At 54.7% G+C, this 16,148-nt stretch overlaps 1 protein-coding gene and 1 long non-coding RNA gene across 2 annotated transcripts in view; both read left to right on the forward strand.

The window, feature by feature from the left end:
• The window catches only part of LOC118399014 (protein spire homolog 1-like), a 166,615-nt gene that overhangs the window by 135,625 nt on the left and 14,842 nt on the right, over positions 1-16,148 (forward strand). The window contains exons 13-14 of the mRNA XM_052473169.1: positions 3,349-3,384; positions 15,093-15,230. Of these exons, the coding sequence (XP_052329129.1) occupies positions 3,349-3,384; positions 15,093-15,230 (174 nt within the window). The remainder of the gene's footprint in view (positions 1-3,348; positions 3,385-15,092; positions 15,231-16,148) is intronic.
• Positions 12,401-14,331, forward strand: LOC127910034 (uncharacterized). The gene is made up of 4 exons (XR_008073707.1): positions 12,401-12,456; positions 13,112-13,161; positions 13,637-13,761; positions 14,155-14,331. It is a non-coding gene; the product is annotated as an uncharacterized LOC127910034 (long non-coding RNA).

Consider the following 16,148-nt stretch of genomic DNA (forward strand, 5'->3'; position numbering starts at 1 on the left):
CACCATGGTATTATAGTGTACACTACTGTGTACTGCAGACAGCCTCACCATGGTATTATAGTGTACACTACTGTGTGCTGCAGACAGCCTCACCATGGTATTATAGTGTACACTACTGTGTGCTGCAGACAGCCTCACCATGGTATTATAGTGTACACTACTGTGTACTGCAGACAGCCTCACCATGGTATTATAGTGTACACTACTGTGTGCTGCAGACAGCCTCACCATGGTATTATAGTGTACACTACTGTGTACTGCAGACAGCCTCACCATGGTATTATAGTGTACACTAATGTGTGCTGCAGACAGCCTCACCATGGTATTATAGTGTACACTACTGTGTGCTGCAGACAGTCAAGCTTCATGTTTTAAATTACCTGGTTGGCCTCGTGTTTTAAATTACCTGGTTGGCCTCGTGTTTTCAATTACCTGGTTGGCCTCGTGTTTTCAATTACCTGGTTGGCCTCGTGTTTTCAAACACATTGTATGATGGTTCAAATGGAATATTGTCCCATCTCCCTGCCATCTCCCTGCCATCTCCCTGCCCTCTTCCTCCCATCTCCCTGCCCTCTTCCTCCCATCTCCCTGCCCTCTTCCTCCCATCTCCCTGCCCTCTTCCTCCCATCTCCCTGCCCTCTTCCTCCCATCTCCCTGCCCTCTTCCTGCCATCTCCCTGACCTCTTCCTGCCATCTCCCTGACCTCTTCCTGCCCTCTTCCTCCCATCTCCCTGCCCTCTTCCTCCCATCTCCCTGCCCTCTTCCTCCCATCTCCCTGCCCTCTTCCTGCCATCTCCCTGCCCTCTTCCTGCCATCTCCCTGACCTCTTCCTGCCCTCTTCCTGCCATCTCCCTGCCCTCTCCCTGCCCTCTTCCTGCCCTCTCCCTGCCATCTCCCTGCCATCTCCCTGCCATCTCCCTGCCCTCTCCCTGCCCTCTCCCTGCCATCTCCCTGCCATCTCCCTGCCCTCTCCCTGCCCTCTCCCTGCCCTCTCCCTGCCCTCTCCCTGCCCTCTCCCTGCCCTCTCCCTGCCCTCTTCCTGCCATCTCCCTGCCCTCTTCCTCCCCTCTTCCTGCCATCTCCCTGCCATCTCCCTGCCCTCTTCCTCCCATCTCCCTGCCCTCTCCCTGCCCTCTTCCTGCCCTACTGTGAGATGGTTTCTCTGAGGTAACTTACTTGCTGAATGACCTGGTACTGGTCAGATCAGGCAGTGTGTCATGGAGGGCTGGTACTGGTCAGGTCAGGCAGTGTGTCATGGAGGGCTGGTACTGGTCAGGTCAGGCAGTGTGTCATGGAGGGCTGGTACTGGTCAGATCAGGCAGTGTGTCATGGAGGGCTGGTACTGGTCAGATCAGGCAGTGTGTCATGGAGGGCTGGTACTGGTCAGATCAGGCAGTGTGTCATGGAGGGCTGGTACTGGTCAGATCAGGCAGTGTGTCATGGAGGGCTGGTACTGGTCAGATCAGGCAGTGTGTCATGGAGGGGGACTAGGAACACATGGAGGGCTGGTACTGGTCAGATCAGGCAGTGTGTCATGGAGGGCTGGTACTGGTCAGGTCAGGCAGTGTGTCATGGAGGGCTGGTACTGGTCAGATCAGGCAGTGTGTCATGGAGGGCTGGTACTGGTCAGATCAGGCAGTGTGTGTATTATTATAGTGTATTTAGCATCTCCAGAGGCAGATATAATGGTATTTGGCATCTCTAGAGGCAGATATTATGGTATTATTATAGTGTATGTGGCATCTCCAGAGGCAGATATAATGGTATTATTATGGTATTATTATAGTGTATTTAGCATCTCCAGAGGCAGATATAATGGTATTATTATGGTATTATTATAGTGTATTTATTATCTCCAGAGGCAGATATAATGGTATTATTATGGTATTATTATAGTGTATTTAGCATCTCCAGAGGCAGATATAATGGTATTATTATAGTGTATGTGGCATCTCCAGAGGCAGATATAATGGTATTATTATGGTGTGTGTCATCTCCAGAGGCAGATATAATGGTATTATTATAGTGTATGTGGCATCTCCAGAGGCAGATATAATGGTATTATTATGGTATTATTATAGTGTATTTAGCATCTCCAGAGGCAGATATAATGGTATTATTATAGTGTATTTGGCATCTCCAGAGGCAGATATAATGGTATTATTATGGTGTATTTGGCATCTCCAGAGGCAGATATAATGGTATTATTATGGTGTATGTCATCTCCAGAGGCAGATATAATGGTATTATTATGGTGTATTTGGCATCTCCAGAGGCAGATATAATGGTATTATTATGGTGTGTGTCATCTCCAGAGGCAGATATAATGGTATTATTATGGTGTATTTAGCATCTCCAGAGGCAGATATAATGGTATTATTATAGTGTATTTGGCATCTCCAGAGGCAGATATAATGGTATTATTATAGTGTATTTGGCATCTCCAGAGGCAGATATAATGGTATTATTATGGTGTGTGGCATCTCCAGAGGCTGATATAATGGTATTATTATAGTGTATGTGGCATCTCCAGAGGCAGATATAATGGTATTATTATAGTGTATGTGGCATCTCCAGAGGCTGATATAATGGTATTATTATAGTGTATGTGGCATCTCCAGAGGCTGATATAATGGTATTATTATGGTGTGTGGCATCTCCAGAGGCAGATATAATGGTATTTGGCATCTCCAGAGGCAGATATAATGGTATTATTATAGTGTATGGCATCTCCAGAGGCAGATATAATGGTATTATTATAGTGTATTTAGCATCTCCAGAGGCAGATATAATGGTATTATTATGGTGTATTTGGCATCTCCAGAGGCAGATATAATGGTATTATTATGGTGTATTTGGCATCTCCAGAGGCAGATATAATGGTATTATTATGGTGTATTTGGCATCTCCAGAGGCAGATATAATGGTATTATTATGGTGTATTTGGCATCTCCAGAGGCAGATATAATGGTATTATTATGGTGTATTTGGCATCTCCAGAGGCAGATATAATGGTATTATTATGGTGTATTTGGCATCTCTAGAGGCAGATATAATGGTATTATTATAGTGTATGTGGCATCTCCAGAGGCAGATATAATGGTATTATTATGGTGTGTGTCATCTCCAGAGGCAGATATAATGGTATTATTATGGTGTGTGTCATCTCCAGAGGCAGATATAATGGTATTATTATGGTGTATTTAGCATCTCCAGAGGCAGATATAATGGTATTATTATAGTGTATGTGGCATCTCCAGAGGCAGATATAATGTTAGAATGGTATTCTGGAGGAGAAGTCAGTGCTCCAATGAGTTCTCCTGAACTAATTTATTTCCTTTATGTCAGGTGGAAAACCCCGCCCCCAGCAGTGGTGCTAAGGTGGTATGTCATGGATGTATTATGTCACTCCATTCAGAATAACTATGGATGCCGTCCAGGTCATCACCACATCGATGTATAATATTTCAATATTCAGAGATTATTGGACCCCCAACTGCAAAAAAAAAAGAAGAAAAAAGATGACCTGGAACGCACCCAATTACTTCATCAAGGATCACCTCATCTTAAAACTAACATGGTTTGGTTCATCAAGGATCACCTAATCTTAAAACTAACATGGTTTGGTTCATCAAGGATCACCTCATCTTAAAACTAACATGGTTTGGTTCATCAAGGATCACCTCATCTTAAAACTAACATGGTTTGGTTCATCAAGGATCACCTCATCTTAAAACTAACATGGTTTGGTTCATCAAGGATCACCTCATCTTAAAACTAACATGGTTTGGTTCATCAAGGATCACCTCATCTTAAAACTAACATGGTTTGGTTCATCAAGGATCACCTAATCTTAAAACTAACATGGTTTGGTTCATCAAGGATCACCTAATCTTAAAACTAACATGGTTTGGTTCATCAAGGATCACCTAATCTTAAAACTAACATGGTTTGGTTCATCAAGGATCACCTAATCTTAAAACTAACATGGTTTGGTTCATCAAGGATCACCTAATCTTAAAACTAACATGGTTTGGTTCATCAAGGATCACCTAATCTTAAAACTAACATGGTTTGGTTCATCAAGGATCACCTAATCTTAAAACTAACATGGTTTGGTTCATCAAGGATCACCTAATCTTAAAACTAACATGGTTTGGTTCATCAAGGATCACCTAATCTTAAAACTAACATGGTTTGGTTCATCAAGGATCACCTCATCTTAAAACTAACATGGCAACACATTTTCGACTTTATACACTCCAACTAACTACATGACTCACTGGGTGTTTCGATGGGCTCAGAGCTGCTGTGTTGTTTACTTCATCATCATCAGTCTGGGTATGCTCTGTGTGCTCCCTGGGAATAATATCATGCTGGTGGCATAGTAACGGGTGAGATGGCGTGGTAACGTAACGGGTGAGGTGGCGTGGTAACGTAACGGGTGAGGTGGCGTAATAACGTAACGGGTGAGGTGGCGTAATAACGTAACGGGTGAGGTGGCGTGGTAACGTAACGGGTGAGGTGGCGTGGTAACGTAACGGGTGAGGTGGCGTAATAACGTAACTGGTGAGGTGGCGTAATAACGTAACGGGTGAGGTGGCGTAATAACGTAACGGGTGAGGTGGCGTAATAACGTAACGGGTGAGGTGGCGTAATAACGTAACGGGTGAGGTGGCGTAATAACGTAACGGGTGAGGTGGCGTAATAACGTAACTGGTGAGGTGGCGTGGTAACGTAACGGGTGAGGTGGCGTGGTAACGTAACGGGTGAGGTGGCGTGGTAACGTAACGGGTGAGGTGGCGTAATAACGTAACGGGTGAGGTGGCGTAATAACGTAACGGGTGAGGTGGCGTAATAACGTAACGGGTGAGGTGGCGTGGTAACGTAACGGGTGAGGTGGCGTGGTAACGTAACGGGTGAGGTGGCGTGGTAACGTAACGGGTGAGGTGGCGTGGTAACGTAACGGGTGAGGTGGCGTAATAACGTAACGGGTGAGGTGGCGTAATAACGTAACGGGTGAGGTGGCGTAATAACGTAACGGGTGAGGTGGCGTAATAACGTAACGGGTGAGGTGGCGTAATAACGTAACGGGTGAGGTGGCGTGGTAACGTAACGGGTGAGGTGGCGTAATAACGTAACGGGTGAGGTGGCGTGGTAACGTAACGGGTGAGGTGGCGTAATAACGTAACGGGTGAGGTGGCGTGGTAACGTAACGGGTGAGGTGGCGTAATAACGTAACGGGTGAGGTGGCGTAATAACGTAACTGGTGAGGTGGCGTGGTAACGTAACGGGTGAGGTGGCGTAATAACGTAACGGGTGAGGTGGCGTAATAACGTAACGGGTGAGGTGGCGTAATAACGTAACGGGTGAGGTGGCGTGGTAACGTAACGGGTGAGGTGGCGTGGTAACGTAACGGGTGAGGTGGCGTAGTAACGGGTGAGGTGGTGTAATAACGTAACTGGTGAGGTGGTGTAATAACGTAACGGGTGAGGTGGTGTAATAACGTAACTGGTGAGGTGGCGTAATAACGTAACGGGTGAGGTGGCGTAATAACGTAACTGGTGAGGTGGCGCGGTAACGTAACGGGTGAGGTGGCGTAATAACGTAACGGGTGAGGTGGCGTAATAACGTAACGGGTGAGGTGGCGCGGGTGGGGCGTAACGTAACGGGTGAGGTGGCGTAATAACGTAACGGGTGAGGTGGTGTAATAACGTAACTGGTGAGGTGGCGTAATAACGTAACGGGTGAGGTGGCGTAATAACGTAACGGGTGAGGTGGCGTAATAACGTAACGGGTGAGGTGGTGTAATAACGTAACGGGTGAGGTGGCGTGGTAACGTAACTGGTGAGGTGGCGTGGTAACGAAACGGGTGAGGTGGCGTAATAACGTAACGGGTGAGGTGGCGTGGTAACGTAACGGGTGAGGTGGCGTGGTAACGTAACGGGTGAGGTGGCGTGGTAACGAAACGGGTGAGGTGGCGTAATAACGTAACGGGTGAGGTGGCGTAATAACGTAACGGGTGAGGTGGCGTAATAACGTAACGGGTGAGGTGGCGCGGTAACGTAACGGGTGAGGTGGCGCGCGTAACGAAACGGGTGAGGTGGCGCGGTAACGTAACGGGTGAGGTGGCGCGGTAACGTAACGGGTGAGGTGGCGCGGTAACGTAACGGGTGAGGTGGCGTAATAACGTAACGGGTGAGGTGGCGCGGTAACGTAATGGGTGAGGTGGCGCGGTAACGTAACGGGTGAGGTGGCGCGGTAACGTAACGGGTGAGGTGGCGCGGTAACGTAACGGGTGAGGTGGCGCGGTAACGTAACGGGTGAGGTGGCGTGGTAACGAAACGGGTGAGGTGGCGTAATAACGTAACGGGTGAGGTGGCGTAATAACGTAACGGGTGAGGTGGCGTAATAACGTAACGGGTGAGGTGGCGCGGTAACGTAACGGGTGAGGTGGCGCGGTAACGGGTGAACGGGTGAGGTGGCGCGGTAACGTAACGGGTGAGGTGGCGCGGTAACGTGAACGGGTGAGGTGGCGCGGTAACGTAACGGGTGAGGTGGCGTAATAACGTAACGGGTGAGGTGGCGCGGTAACGTAACGGGTGAGGTGGCGCGGTAACGTAACGGGTGAGGTGGCGCGGTAACGTAACGGGTGAGGTGGCGTGGTAACGTAACGGGTGAGGTGGCGTGGTAACGTAACGGGTGAGGTGGCGTGGTAACGTAACGGGTGAGGTGGCGTAATAACGTAACGGGTGAGGTGGCGTGGTAACGTAACGGGTGAGGTGGCGTAATAACGTAACGGGTGAGGTGGCGTAATAACGTAACGGGTGAGGTGGCGTGGTAACGTAACGGGTGAGGTGGCGTAATAACGTAACGGGTGAGGTGGCGTGGTAACGTAACGGGTGAGGTGGTGGTAACGTGGCGGGTGAGGTGGCGTAACGGGTGAGGTGGCGTAATAACGTAACGGGTGAGGTGGCGTAATAACGTAACGGGTGAGGTGGCGTAATAACGTGAGGTGGGTAATAACGTAACGGGTGAGGTGGCGTGGTAACGGGTGAGGTGGCGTAATAACGTAACGGGTGAGGTGGCGTAATAACGTAACGGGTGAGGTGGCGTAATAACGTAACGGGTGAGGTGGCGTAATAACGTAACGGGTGAGGTGGCGTAATAACGTAACGGGTGAGGTGGCGTAATAACGTAACGGGTGAGGTGGCGTGGTAACGTAACGGGTGAGGTGGCGTAATAACGTAACGGGTGAGGTGGCGTAATAACGTAACGGGTGAGGTGGCGTAATAACGTAACGGGTGAGGTGGCGTAATAACGTAACGGGTGAGGTGGCGTAATAACGTAACGGGTGAGGTGGCGTAATAACGTAACGGGTGAGGTGGCGTAATAACGTAACGGGTGAGGTGGCGTAATAACGTAACGGGTGAGGTGGCGTAATAACGTAACGGGTGAGGTGGCGTAATAACGTAACGGGTGAGGTGGCGTAATAACGTAACGGGTGAGGTGGTGTAATAACGTAACGGGTGAGGTGGCGTAATAACGTAACGGGTGAGGTGGCGTAATAACGTAACTGGTGAGGTGGCGTAATAACGTAACGGGTGAGGTGGCGTAATAACGTAACTGGTGAGGTGGCGTAATAACGTAACGGGTGAGGTGGCGTAATAACGTAACGGGTGAGGTGGCGTAATAACGGTGAACGGGTGAGGTGAGGTGGCGTGGTAACGTAACGGGTGAGGTGGCGTAATAACGTAACGGGTGAGGTGGCGTAATAACGTAACTGGTGAGGTGGCGTAATAACGTAACGGGTGAGGTGGCGTAATAACGTAACGGGTGAGGTGGCGTAATAACGTAACGGGTGAGGTGGCGTGGTGACGGGTGAGGTGGCGTAATAACGTAATAACGTAACGGGTGAGGTGGCGTAATAACGTAACTGGTGAGGCGTGGCGTAACGGTGAGGTGGCGTAACGGGTGAGGTGGCGTAATAACGTAACGGGTGAGGTGGCGTGGTAACGTAACGGGTGAGGTGGCGTGTAATAACGTAACGGGTGAGGTGAGCGTGGTAACGTAACGGGTGAGGTGGCGTAATAACGTAACGGGTGAGGTGGCGTAATAACGTAACGGGTGAGGTGGCGTGGTAACGTAACGGGTGAGGTGGCGCGGTGAGGTGGCGTAACGGGTGAGGTGGCGTAATAACGTAACGGGTGAGGTGGCGTAATAACGTAACGGGTGAGGTGGCGCGGTAACGTAACGGGTGAGGTGGCGTGGTAACGTAACGGGTGAGGTGGCGTGGTAACGTAACGGGTGAGGTGGCGTAATAACGTAACGGGTGAGGTGGCGTAATAACGTAACGGGTGAGACGTAATAACGTAACGGGTGAGGTGGCGTAATAACGTGCAACTGGTGAGGTGGCGTAACGGGTGAGGTGGCGTGGTAACGTAACGGGTGAGGTGGCGTGGTAACGTAACGGGTGAGGTGGCGTAATAACGTAACGGGTGAGGTGGCGTAATAACGTAACAGGTGGCGTGGTAACGTAACGGGTGAGGTGGCGTAATAACGTAACGGGTGAGGTGGCGTGGTAACGTAACGGGTGAGGTGGCGTAATAACGTAACGGGTGAGGTGGCGTGGGTAACGTAACGGGTGAGGTGGCGCGGTAACGTAACTGGTGAGGTGGCGTAATAACGTAACGGGTGAGGTGGCGTAATAACGTAACGGGTGAGGTGGCGTAATAACGTAACGGGTGAGGTGGCGTAATAACGTAACGGGTGAGGTGGCGTAACGGCACGGGTGAGGTGGCGTAATAACGTAACGGGTGAGGTGGCGTAACGTAACGGGTGAGGTAACGTAACGGGTGAGGTGGCGTAATAACGTAACGGGTGAGGTGGCGTAATAACGTAACGGGTGGCGTAGGTGGCGTGGTAACGTAACGGGTGAGGTGGGTAACGGGTGAGGTGGCGTAATAACGGGTGAGGTGGCGGGTGAGGTGAGCGTAATAACGTAACGGGTGAGGTGGCGTAATAACGTAACGGGTGAGGTGGCGTGGTAACGTAACGGGTGAGGTGGCGTAATAACGTAACTGGGTGAGGTGGCGTAATAACGTAACGTGAGGTGGCGTAATAACGTAACTGGTGAGGTGGCGTGAGGTGGCGTAATAACGTAACGGGTGAGGTGGCGTGGTAACGTAACGGGTGAGATGGCGTGGTAACGTAACTGGTGAGGTGGTGTAATAACGTAACGGGTGAGGTGGCGTAATAACGTAACGGGTGAGGTGGTGTAATAACGTAACGGGTGAGGTGGCGTAATAACGTAACGGTGAGGTGGCGTAATAACGTAACGGGTGAGGTGGCGTAATAACGTAACGGGTGAGGTGGCGTAATAACGTAACTGGTGAGGTGGCGTGGTAACGTAACGGGTGAGGTGGCGTAATAACGTAACGGGTGAGGTGGCGCGGTGAGGCGTAACGTAACGGGTGAGGTGGCGCGGGGTGAACGTAACGGGTGAGGTGGCGTGGTAACGTAACGGGTGAGGTGGCGTGGTAACGTAACGGGTGAGGTGGCGTGGCGTGGTAACGTAACGGGTGAGGTGGCGTGGTAACGTAACTGGTGAGGTGGCGTGGTAACGTAACGGGTGAGGTGGCGTGTAACTGGTGAGGTGGCGTGGTAACGTAACGGGTGAGGTGGCGTAATAACGTAACGGGTGAGGTGGCGTGGTAACGTAACGGGTGAGGTGGCGTAATAACGTAACGGGTGAGGTGAACGGTGGGCGTAATAACGTAACGGGTGAGGTGGCGTATAACGTAACGGGTGAGGTGGCGTAATAACGTAACGGGTGAGGTGGCGGGTAACGTAACGGGTGAGGTGGCGTAATAACGTAACGGGTGAGGTGGCGTAATAACGTAACGGGTGAGGTGGCGCGGTAACGTAACGGGTGAGGTGGCGTAATAACGTAACGGGTGAGGTGGCGTAATAACGTAACGGGTGAGGTGGCGTAATAACGTAACGGGTGAGGTGGCGTAATAACGTAACGGGTGAGGTGGCGTGGTAACGTAACGGGTGAGGTGGCGTGGCGTCGGTAACGTAACGGGTGAGGTGGCGTGGTAACGTAACGGGTGAGGTGGCGTAACGTAACGGGTGAGGTGGCGTAACGTAACGGGTGAGGTGGCGTAATAACGTAACGGGTGAGGTGGCGTAATAACGGGTGAGGTGGCGGGTGAGGTGGCGTAATAACGTAACGGGTGAGATGGCGTGGTAACGTAACGGGTGAGGTGGCGTAATAACGTAACGGGTGAGGTGGCGTGGTAACTGGTGAACGGCGTGGTAACGTAACGGGTGAGGTGGCGTAATAACGTAACGGGTGAGGTGGCGTAATAACGTAACGGGTGAGGTGGCGTGGTAACGTAACGGGTGAGGTGGCGCGTAACGTAACGGGTGAGGTGGCGTAACGTAACGGTGAGGTGGCGTAATAACGTAACGGGTGAGGTGGCGTAATAACGTAACGGGTGAGGTGGCGTAATAACGTAACGGGTGAGGTGGCGCGGTAACGTAACGGGTGAGGTGGCGGGGTGAGGTGGGCGTAACGGGGTGAGGTGGCGCGGTAACGAACGGGCGAGGTGGCGTAATAACGTAACGGGCGAGGTGGCGCGGGTAACGTAACGGGCGAGGTGGCGCGGTAACGTAACGGGCGAGGTGGGCGGTAACGTAACGGGTGAGGTGGCGCGGTAACGTAATAGCGGGTGAGGTGGTAACGTAACGAGGTGGCGTAATAACGAACGGGTGAGGTGGCGTAATAACGGGCGAGGTGGCGTAACGAACGGGCGAGGTGGCGCGGTAACGTAACGGGTGAGGTGGCGCGGTGAACGTAATAACGGGGTGAGGTGGCGCGTAATAACGTGAACGGGCGAGGTGGCGCGTAACGAAACGGGCGAGGCTGGCGGGTGAACGTAATAACGGGCGAGGTGGCGCGGTAACGGGTGAGGTGGCGTAACGGGCGAGGTGGCGCGGTAACGTAACGGGCGAGGTGGCGCGTGGTAACGTAACGGGCGAGGTGGCGCGTAACGGTGGGGGCGGGTGGTGCGGTAACGTAACGGGCGAGGTGGCGCGGTAACGTAACGGGCGAGGTGGCGCGGTAACGCAACGGGGCGAGGTGGCGCGTAACGAGCGGGCGAGGTGGCGCGAGGTGGCGAAAGGGCGAGGTGGCGCGGTAACGAAACGGGCGAGGTGGGCGCGGTAACGAAACGGGCGAGGTGGCGCGGTAACGAACGGGCGAGGTGGCGCGGTAACGAGTGAGGTGGCGTGGTAACGGGCGAGGTGGCGCGGTAACGAAACGGGCGAGGTGGCGCGGTAACGAAACGGGCGAGGTGGGCGCGGTAACGAAACGGGCGAGGTGGCGCGGTAACGAAACGGGCGAGGTGGCGTGGTAACGGGTGAGGTGGCGTGGTAACGGGTGAGGTGGCGTGGTAACGGGCGAGGTGGCGCGGTAACATAACGGGCGAGGTGGCGTGGTAACGGGGCGAGGTGGCACGGTAACGGGTGAGGTGGGCGCGGTAACGGGTGAGGTGGCGTGGTAACGTAACGGGCGAGGTGGCGCGGTAACGCGACGGGCGGAGGTGGCGCGGTAACGAAACGGGCGAGGTGGCGCGGTAACGTAACGGGCGAGGTGCGCGCGGCGAACGTAACGGGCGAGGTGGCGCGGTAACGTAACGCGGGCGAGGTGGCGGTAACGTAAACGGGCGAGGTGGCGCGGTAACGAAACGGGCGAGGTGGCGCTGTAACGAAACGGGCGAGGTGGCGCTGTAACGAACGGGCGAGGTGGCGCGGTAATCGAACGGGCGAGGTGGCGCGGTAACGAAACGGGCGAGGTGGCGCGGTAACGAAACGGGCGAGGTGGCGCGGTAACGAACGGGCGAGGTGGCGCAACGTAACGGGCGAGGTGGCGCGGTAACGTAACGGGCGAGGTGGCGCGGTAACGTAAACGGCGAGGGGGGCGCGGGCAACGTAACGGGCGAGGTGGCGCAACGAAACGGGCGAGGTGGCGCGGTAACGAAACGGGCGAGGTGGCGCGGTAACGTAACGGGCGAGGTGGCGCGGTAACGTAACGGGCGAGGTGGCGCGCAACGCAACGGGCGAGGTGGCGCGGTAACGTAACGGGCGAGGTGGCGCGTAACGTAACGGGCGAGGTGGCGCGGTAACGAAACGGGCGAGGTGGCGCGGTAACGAACGGGCGAGGTGGCGCGGTAACGCAACGGGCGAGGTGGCGCGGTAACGAAACGGGCGAGGTGGCGCGGTAACGAAACGGGCGAGGTGGCGCGGTAACGAACGGCGAGGTGGCGCCGGTAACGAAACGGGCGAGGTGGCGCCAGGTAATCGCGGTACGGGCGAGGTGGCGCGGTAACGAACGGGCGAGGTGGCGCGGTAACGTAACGGGCGAGGTGGCGCGGTAACGTAACGGGCGAGGTGGCGCGGTAACGGGGTGACGGGCGAGGTGGCGCGGTAACGCGGTAACGGGCGAGGTGGCGCGTAACGGGCGAGGTGGCGCGGTAACGGGCGAGGTGGCGCGGTAACGTAACGGGCGAGGTGGCGCGGTAACATAACGGGCGAGTGGCGTGGTAACGGGTGAGGTGGGCGTGGTAACGGGTGAGGTGGCGTAGTAACGTAACGGGTGAGGTGGCGTAATAACGTAACGGGTGAGGTGGCGTAATAACGTAACGGGTGAGGTGGCGTAATAACGTAACGGGTGAGGTGGCGTAATAACGTAACGGGTGAGGTGGCGTGGTAACGTAACGGGTGAGGTGGCGTAATAACGTAACGGGTGAGGTGGCGTAATAACGTAACGGGTGAGGTGGCGTAATAACGTAACGGGTGAGGTGGCGTAATAACGTAACGGGTGAGGTGGTGTGGTAACGTAACGGGTGAGGTGGCGTAGTAACGTAACGGGTGAGGTGGCGTAGTAACGGGTGAGGTGGTGTGGTAACGTAACGGGCGAGGTGGCGTAATAACGTAACGGGCGAGGTGGCGTAATAACGTAACGGGCGAGGTGGCGCGGTAACGTAACGGGCGAGGTGGCGCGGCCGGGTAACGGGCGAGGTGGCGCGGCAACGAAACGGGCGAGGTGGCGCGGTAACGTAACGGGCGAGGTGGCGCGGTAACGTAACGGGCGAGGTGGCGCGGTAACGTAACGGGCGAGGTGGCGCGGTAACGCGTAACGGGCGAGGTGGCGGGCGAGCGTAACGGGCGGGTGGCGCGGTACGTAACGGGCGCGGGTAGGTGGCGAGGTGCGCGGCAACGTAACGGGCGAGGTGGCGCGGTAACGAACGGGCGAGGTGGCGCGGTAACGAAACGGGCGAGGTGGCGCGGTAACGAAACGGGCGAGGTGGCGTGGTAACGGGTGAGGTGGCGTGGTAACGGGCGACGGGCGAGGTGGCGCGGTAACGAAACGGGCGAGGTGGCGCGGTAACGGAACGGGCGAGGTGGCGCGGTAACGGGCGAGGTGGCGCGGGTAACGGGCGAGGTGGCGGGTAACGGGTGAGGTGGCGCGTGGTAACGGGCGAGGTGGCGCGGTAACATAACGGGCGAGGTGGCGTGGTAACGGGCGAGGTGGCACGGTAACGGGTGAGGTGGCGCGGTAACGGGTGAGGTGGCGCGGTAACGTAACGGGCGAGGTGGCGCGGTAACGAAACGGGCGAGGTGGCGCGGTAACGAAACGGGCGAGGTGGCGCGGTAACGAAACGGGCGAGGTGGCGCGGTAACGTAACGGGCGAGGTGGCGCGGTAACGTGAACGGGCGAGGTGGCGCGGTAACGTAACGGGCGAGGTGGCGCGTAACGAACGGGCGAGGTGGCGCTGTAACGAACGGGCGGTGGCGGTGGCGCTGTAACGTAACGGGCGAGGTGGCGCGGTAACGAAACGGGCGAGGTGGCGCGGTAACGAAACGGGCGAGGTGGCGCGGTAACGAAACGGGCGAGGTGGCGTGGTAACGTAACGGGCGGGTGGCGCGGTAACGTAACGGGCGCAGGTGGCGGTAACGTAACGGGCGAGGTGGCGCGGTAACGTAACGGGCGAGGTGGCGCGGTAACGAACGGGCGAGGTGGCGCGGAAACGGCGAGGTGGCGCGGTAACGAAGAGGGCGAGGTGGCGCGGTAACGAAACGGGCGAGGTGGCGCGGTAACGTAACGGGCGAGGTGGCGCGGTAACGTAACGGGCGAGGTGGCGCGGTAACGTAACGGGCGAGGTGGCGCGGTAACGAAACGGGCGAGGTGGCGCGGTAACGAAACGGGCGAGGTGGCGCGGTAACGTAACGGGCGAGGTGGCGCGGTAACGTAACGGGCGAGGTGGCGCGGTAACGAAACGGGCGAGGTAACGGGGCGAGGTGGCGCGGTAACGAAACGGGCGAGGTGGCGCGGTAACGAGGTAACGTAACGGGCGAGGTGGCGCGGGCGTAACGTAACGGGCGAGGTGGCGCGCAACGTAACGGGCGAGGTGGCGCGTAACGGGCGAGGTGGCGCGGTAACGGGTGAGGTGGCGCGGTAACGGGTGAGGTGGCGTGGTAACGGGTGAGGTGGCGTGGTAACGGGTGAGGTGGCGTGGTAACGGGTGAGGTGGCGCGCTTTTAGACTCTGTTAAAGGGATCGTTTTCACTTTAATGTGATCGCCTCATGTTCATGCTGTCAGAATATAGGTACAGCTCCTCTATGGCAGGTTGAGCCTTTCCATTGTCATAGAGCTTTGATAATAGCCTGGGACCACACCTGTTTGGCACGATGGCACAAACAGACAGGGTGGCCTAGCGATTAGAGCGTTGGGTCAGTAACCGAAAGGTCACTGGTTCCATTACCCGACAAGGTGACAAATCTGTCTGTCCTTGAGCAAGGCACTTATTGCTCGGGATGTTGTACTACTGTGGCTGACCCTGTAAAACAAAATATTTCACTGCACCTATCTGGCTGTCCCAGCTTGCTCTTTTATGATGAATGCACAAATTGCATGTTGCTCTGGATAAATGCATCCGCTAAATTACTCAAATGTACATGCATGTACCCAGGCTACTTTGTTAAAGCTAATCAGCTAACTGTGTGTGTGTGTGTGTTATTTCAGGAGGACTTCTGCTACCCTGTAGAGTGTCTGGCTCTAACAGTAGAAGAGGTGATGCACATCAGACAGGTTCTGGTCAAAGCTGAGCTGGAGAAGTTCCAACAGTACAAAGACGTTTACAACGAACTGAGGAAAGGAAAGGTGAGAGCTGGGCCTGTCTAGATACTGTACTAGTGGGGCTGAGCCTGTCTAGATACTGTACTAGTGGGGCTGGGCCTGTCTAGATACTGTACTAGTGGGGCTGGGCCTGTCTAGATACTGTACTAGTGGGGCTGGGCCTGTCTAGATACTGTACTAGTGGGGCTGGGCCTGTCTAGATACTGTACTAGCGGGGCTGGGCCTGTCTAGACACTGTACTAGCGGGGCTGGGCCTGTCTAGATACTGTACTAGTGGGGCTGGGCCTGTCTAGATACTGTACTAGTGGGGCTGGGCCTGTCTAGATACTGTACTAGCGGGGCTAAACCTGGGTCTGTCTAGATACTGTACTAGCGGGGCTAAACCTGGGCCTGTCTAGATACTGTACTAGCGGGGCTAAACCTGGGCCTGTCTAGATACTGTACTAGCGGGGCTAAACCTGGGCCTGTCTAGATACTGTACTAGCGGGGCTAATCCTGGGCCTGTCTAGACACTGTACTAGCGGGGCTAAACCTGGGTCTGTCTAGATACTGTACTAGCGGGGCTAAACCTGGGCCTGTCTAGATACTGTACTTGCAGGCCTAGGGCCTGTCTAGACACTGTACTAGCAGGGATAAACCTGGGCCTGTCTAGACACTGTACTAGCGGGGCTAAACCTGGGCCTGTCTAGATACTGTACTAGCAGGGCTAAACCTGGGCCTGTCTAGATACTGTACTAGTAGGGCTAAACCTGGGCCTGTCTAGATACTGTACTAGTAGGGCTAAACCTGGGCCTGTCTAGATATTGTACTAGTAGGGCTAAACCTGGACCTGTCTAGATACTGTACTAGCAGGCCTCGGGCCTGTCTAGATACTGTACCAGCGGGGCTAGACCTTGGGCCTGTCTAGATATTGTACTAACAGGGCTAAACCTGGGCATGTCT

The sequence above is a fragment of the Oncorhynchus keta genome, chromosome 20 (genome assembly GCF_023373465.1).
Source record: "Oncorhynchus keta strain PuntledgeMale-10-30-2019 chromosome 20, Oket_V2, whole genome shotgun sequence".
Classification (NCBI taxonomy): Eukaryota; Metazoa; Chordata; class Actinopteri; order Salmoniformes; family Salmonidae; genus Oncorhynchus; species Oncorhynchus keta.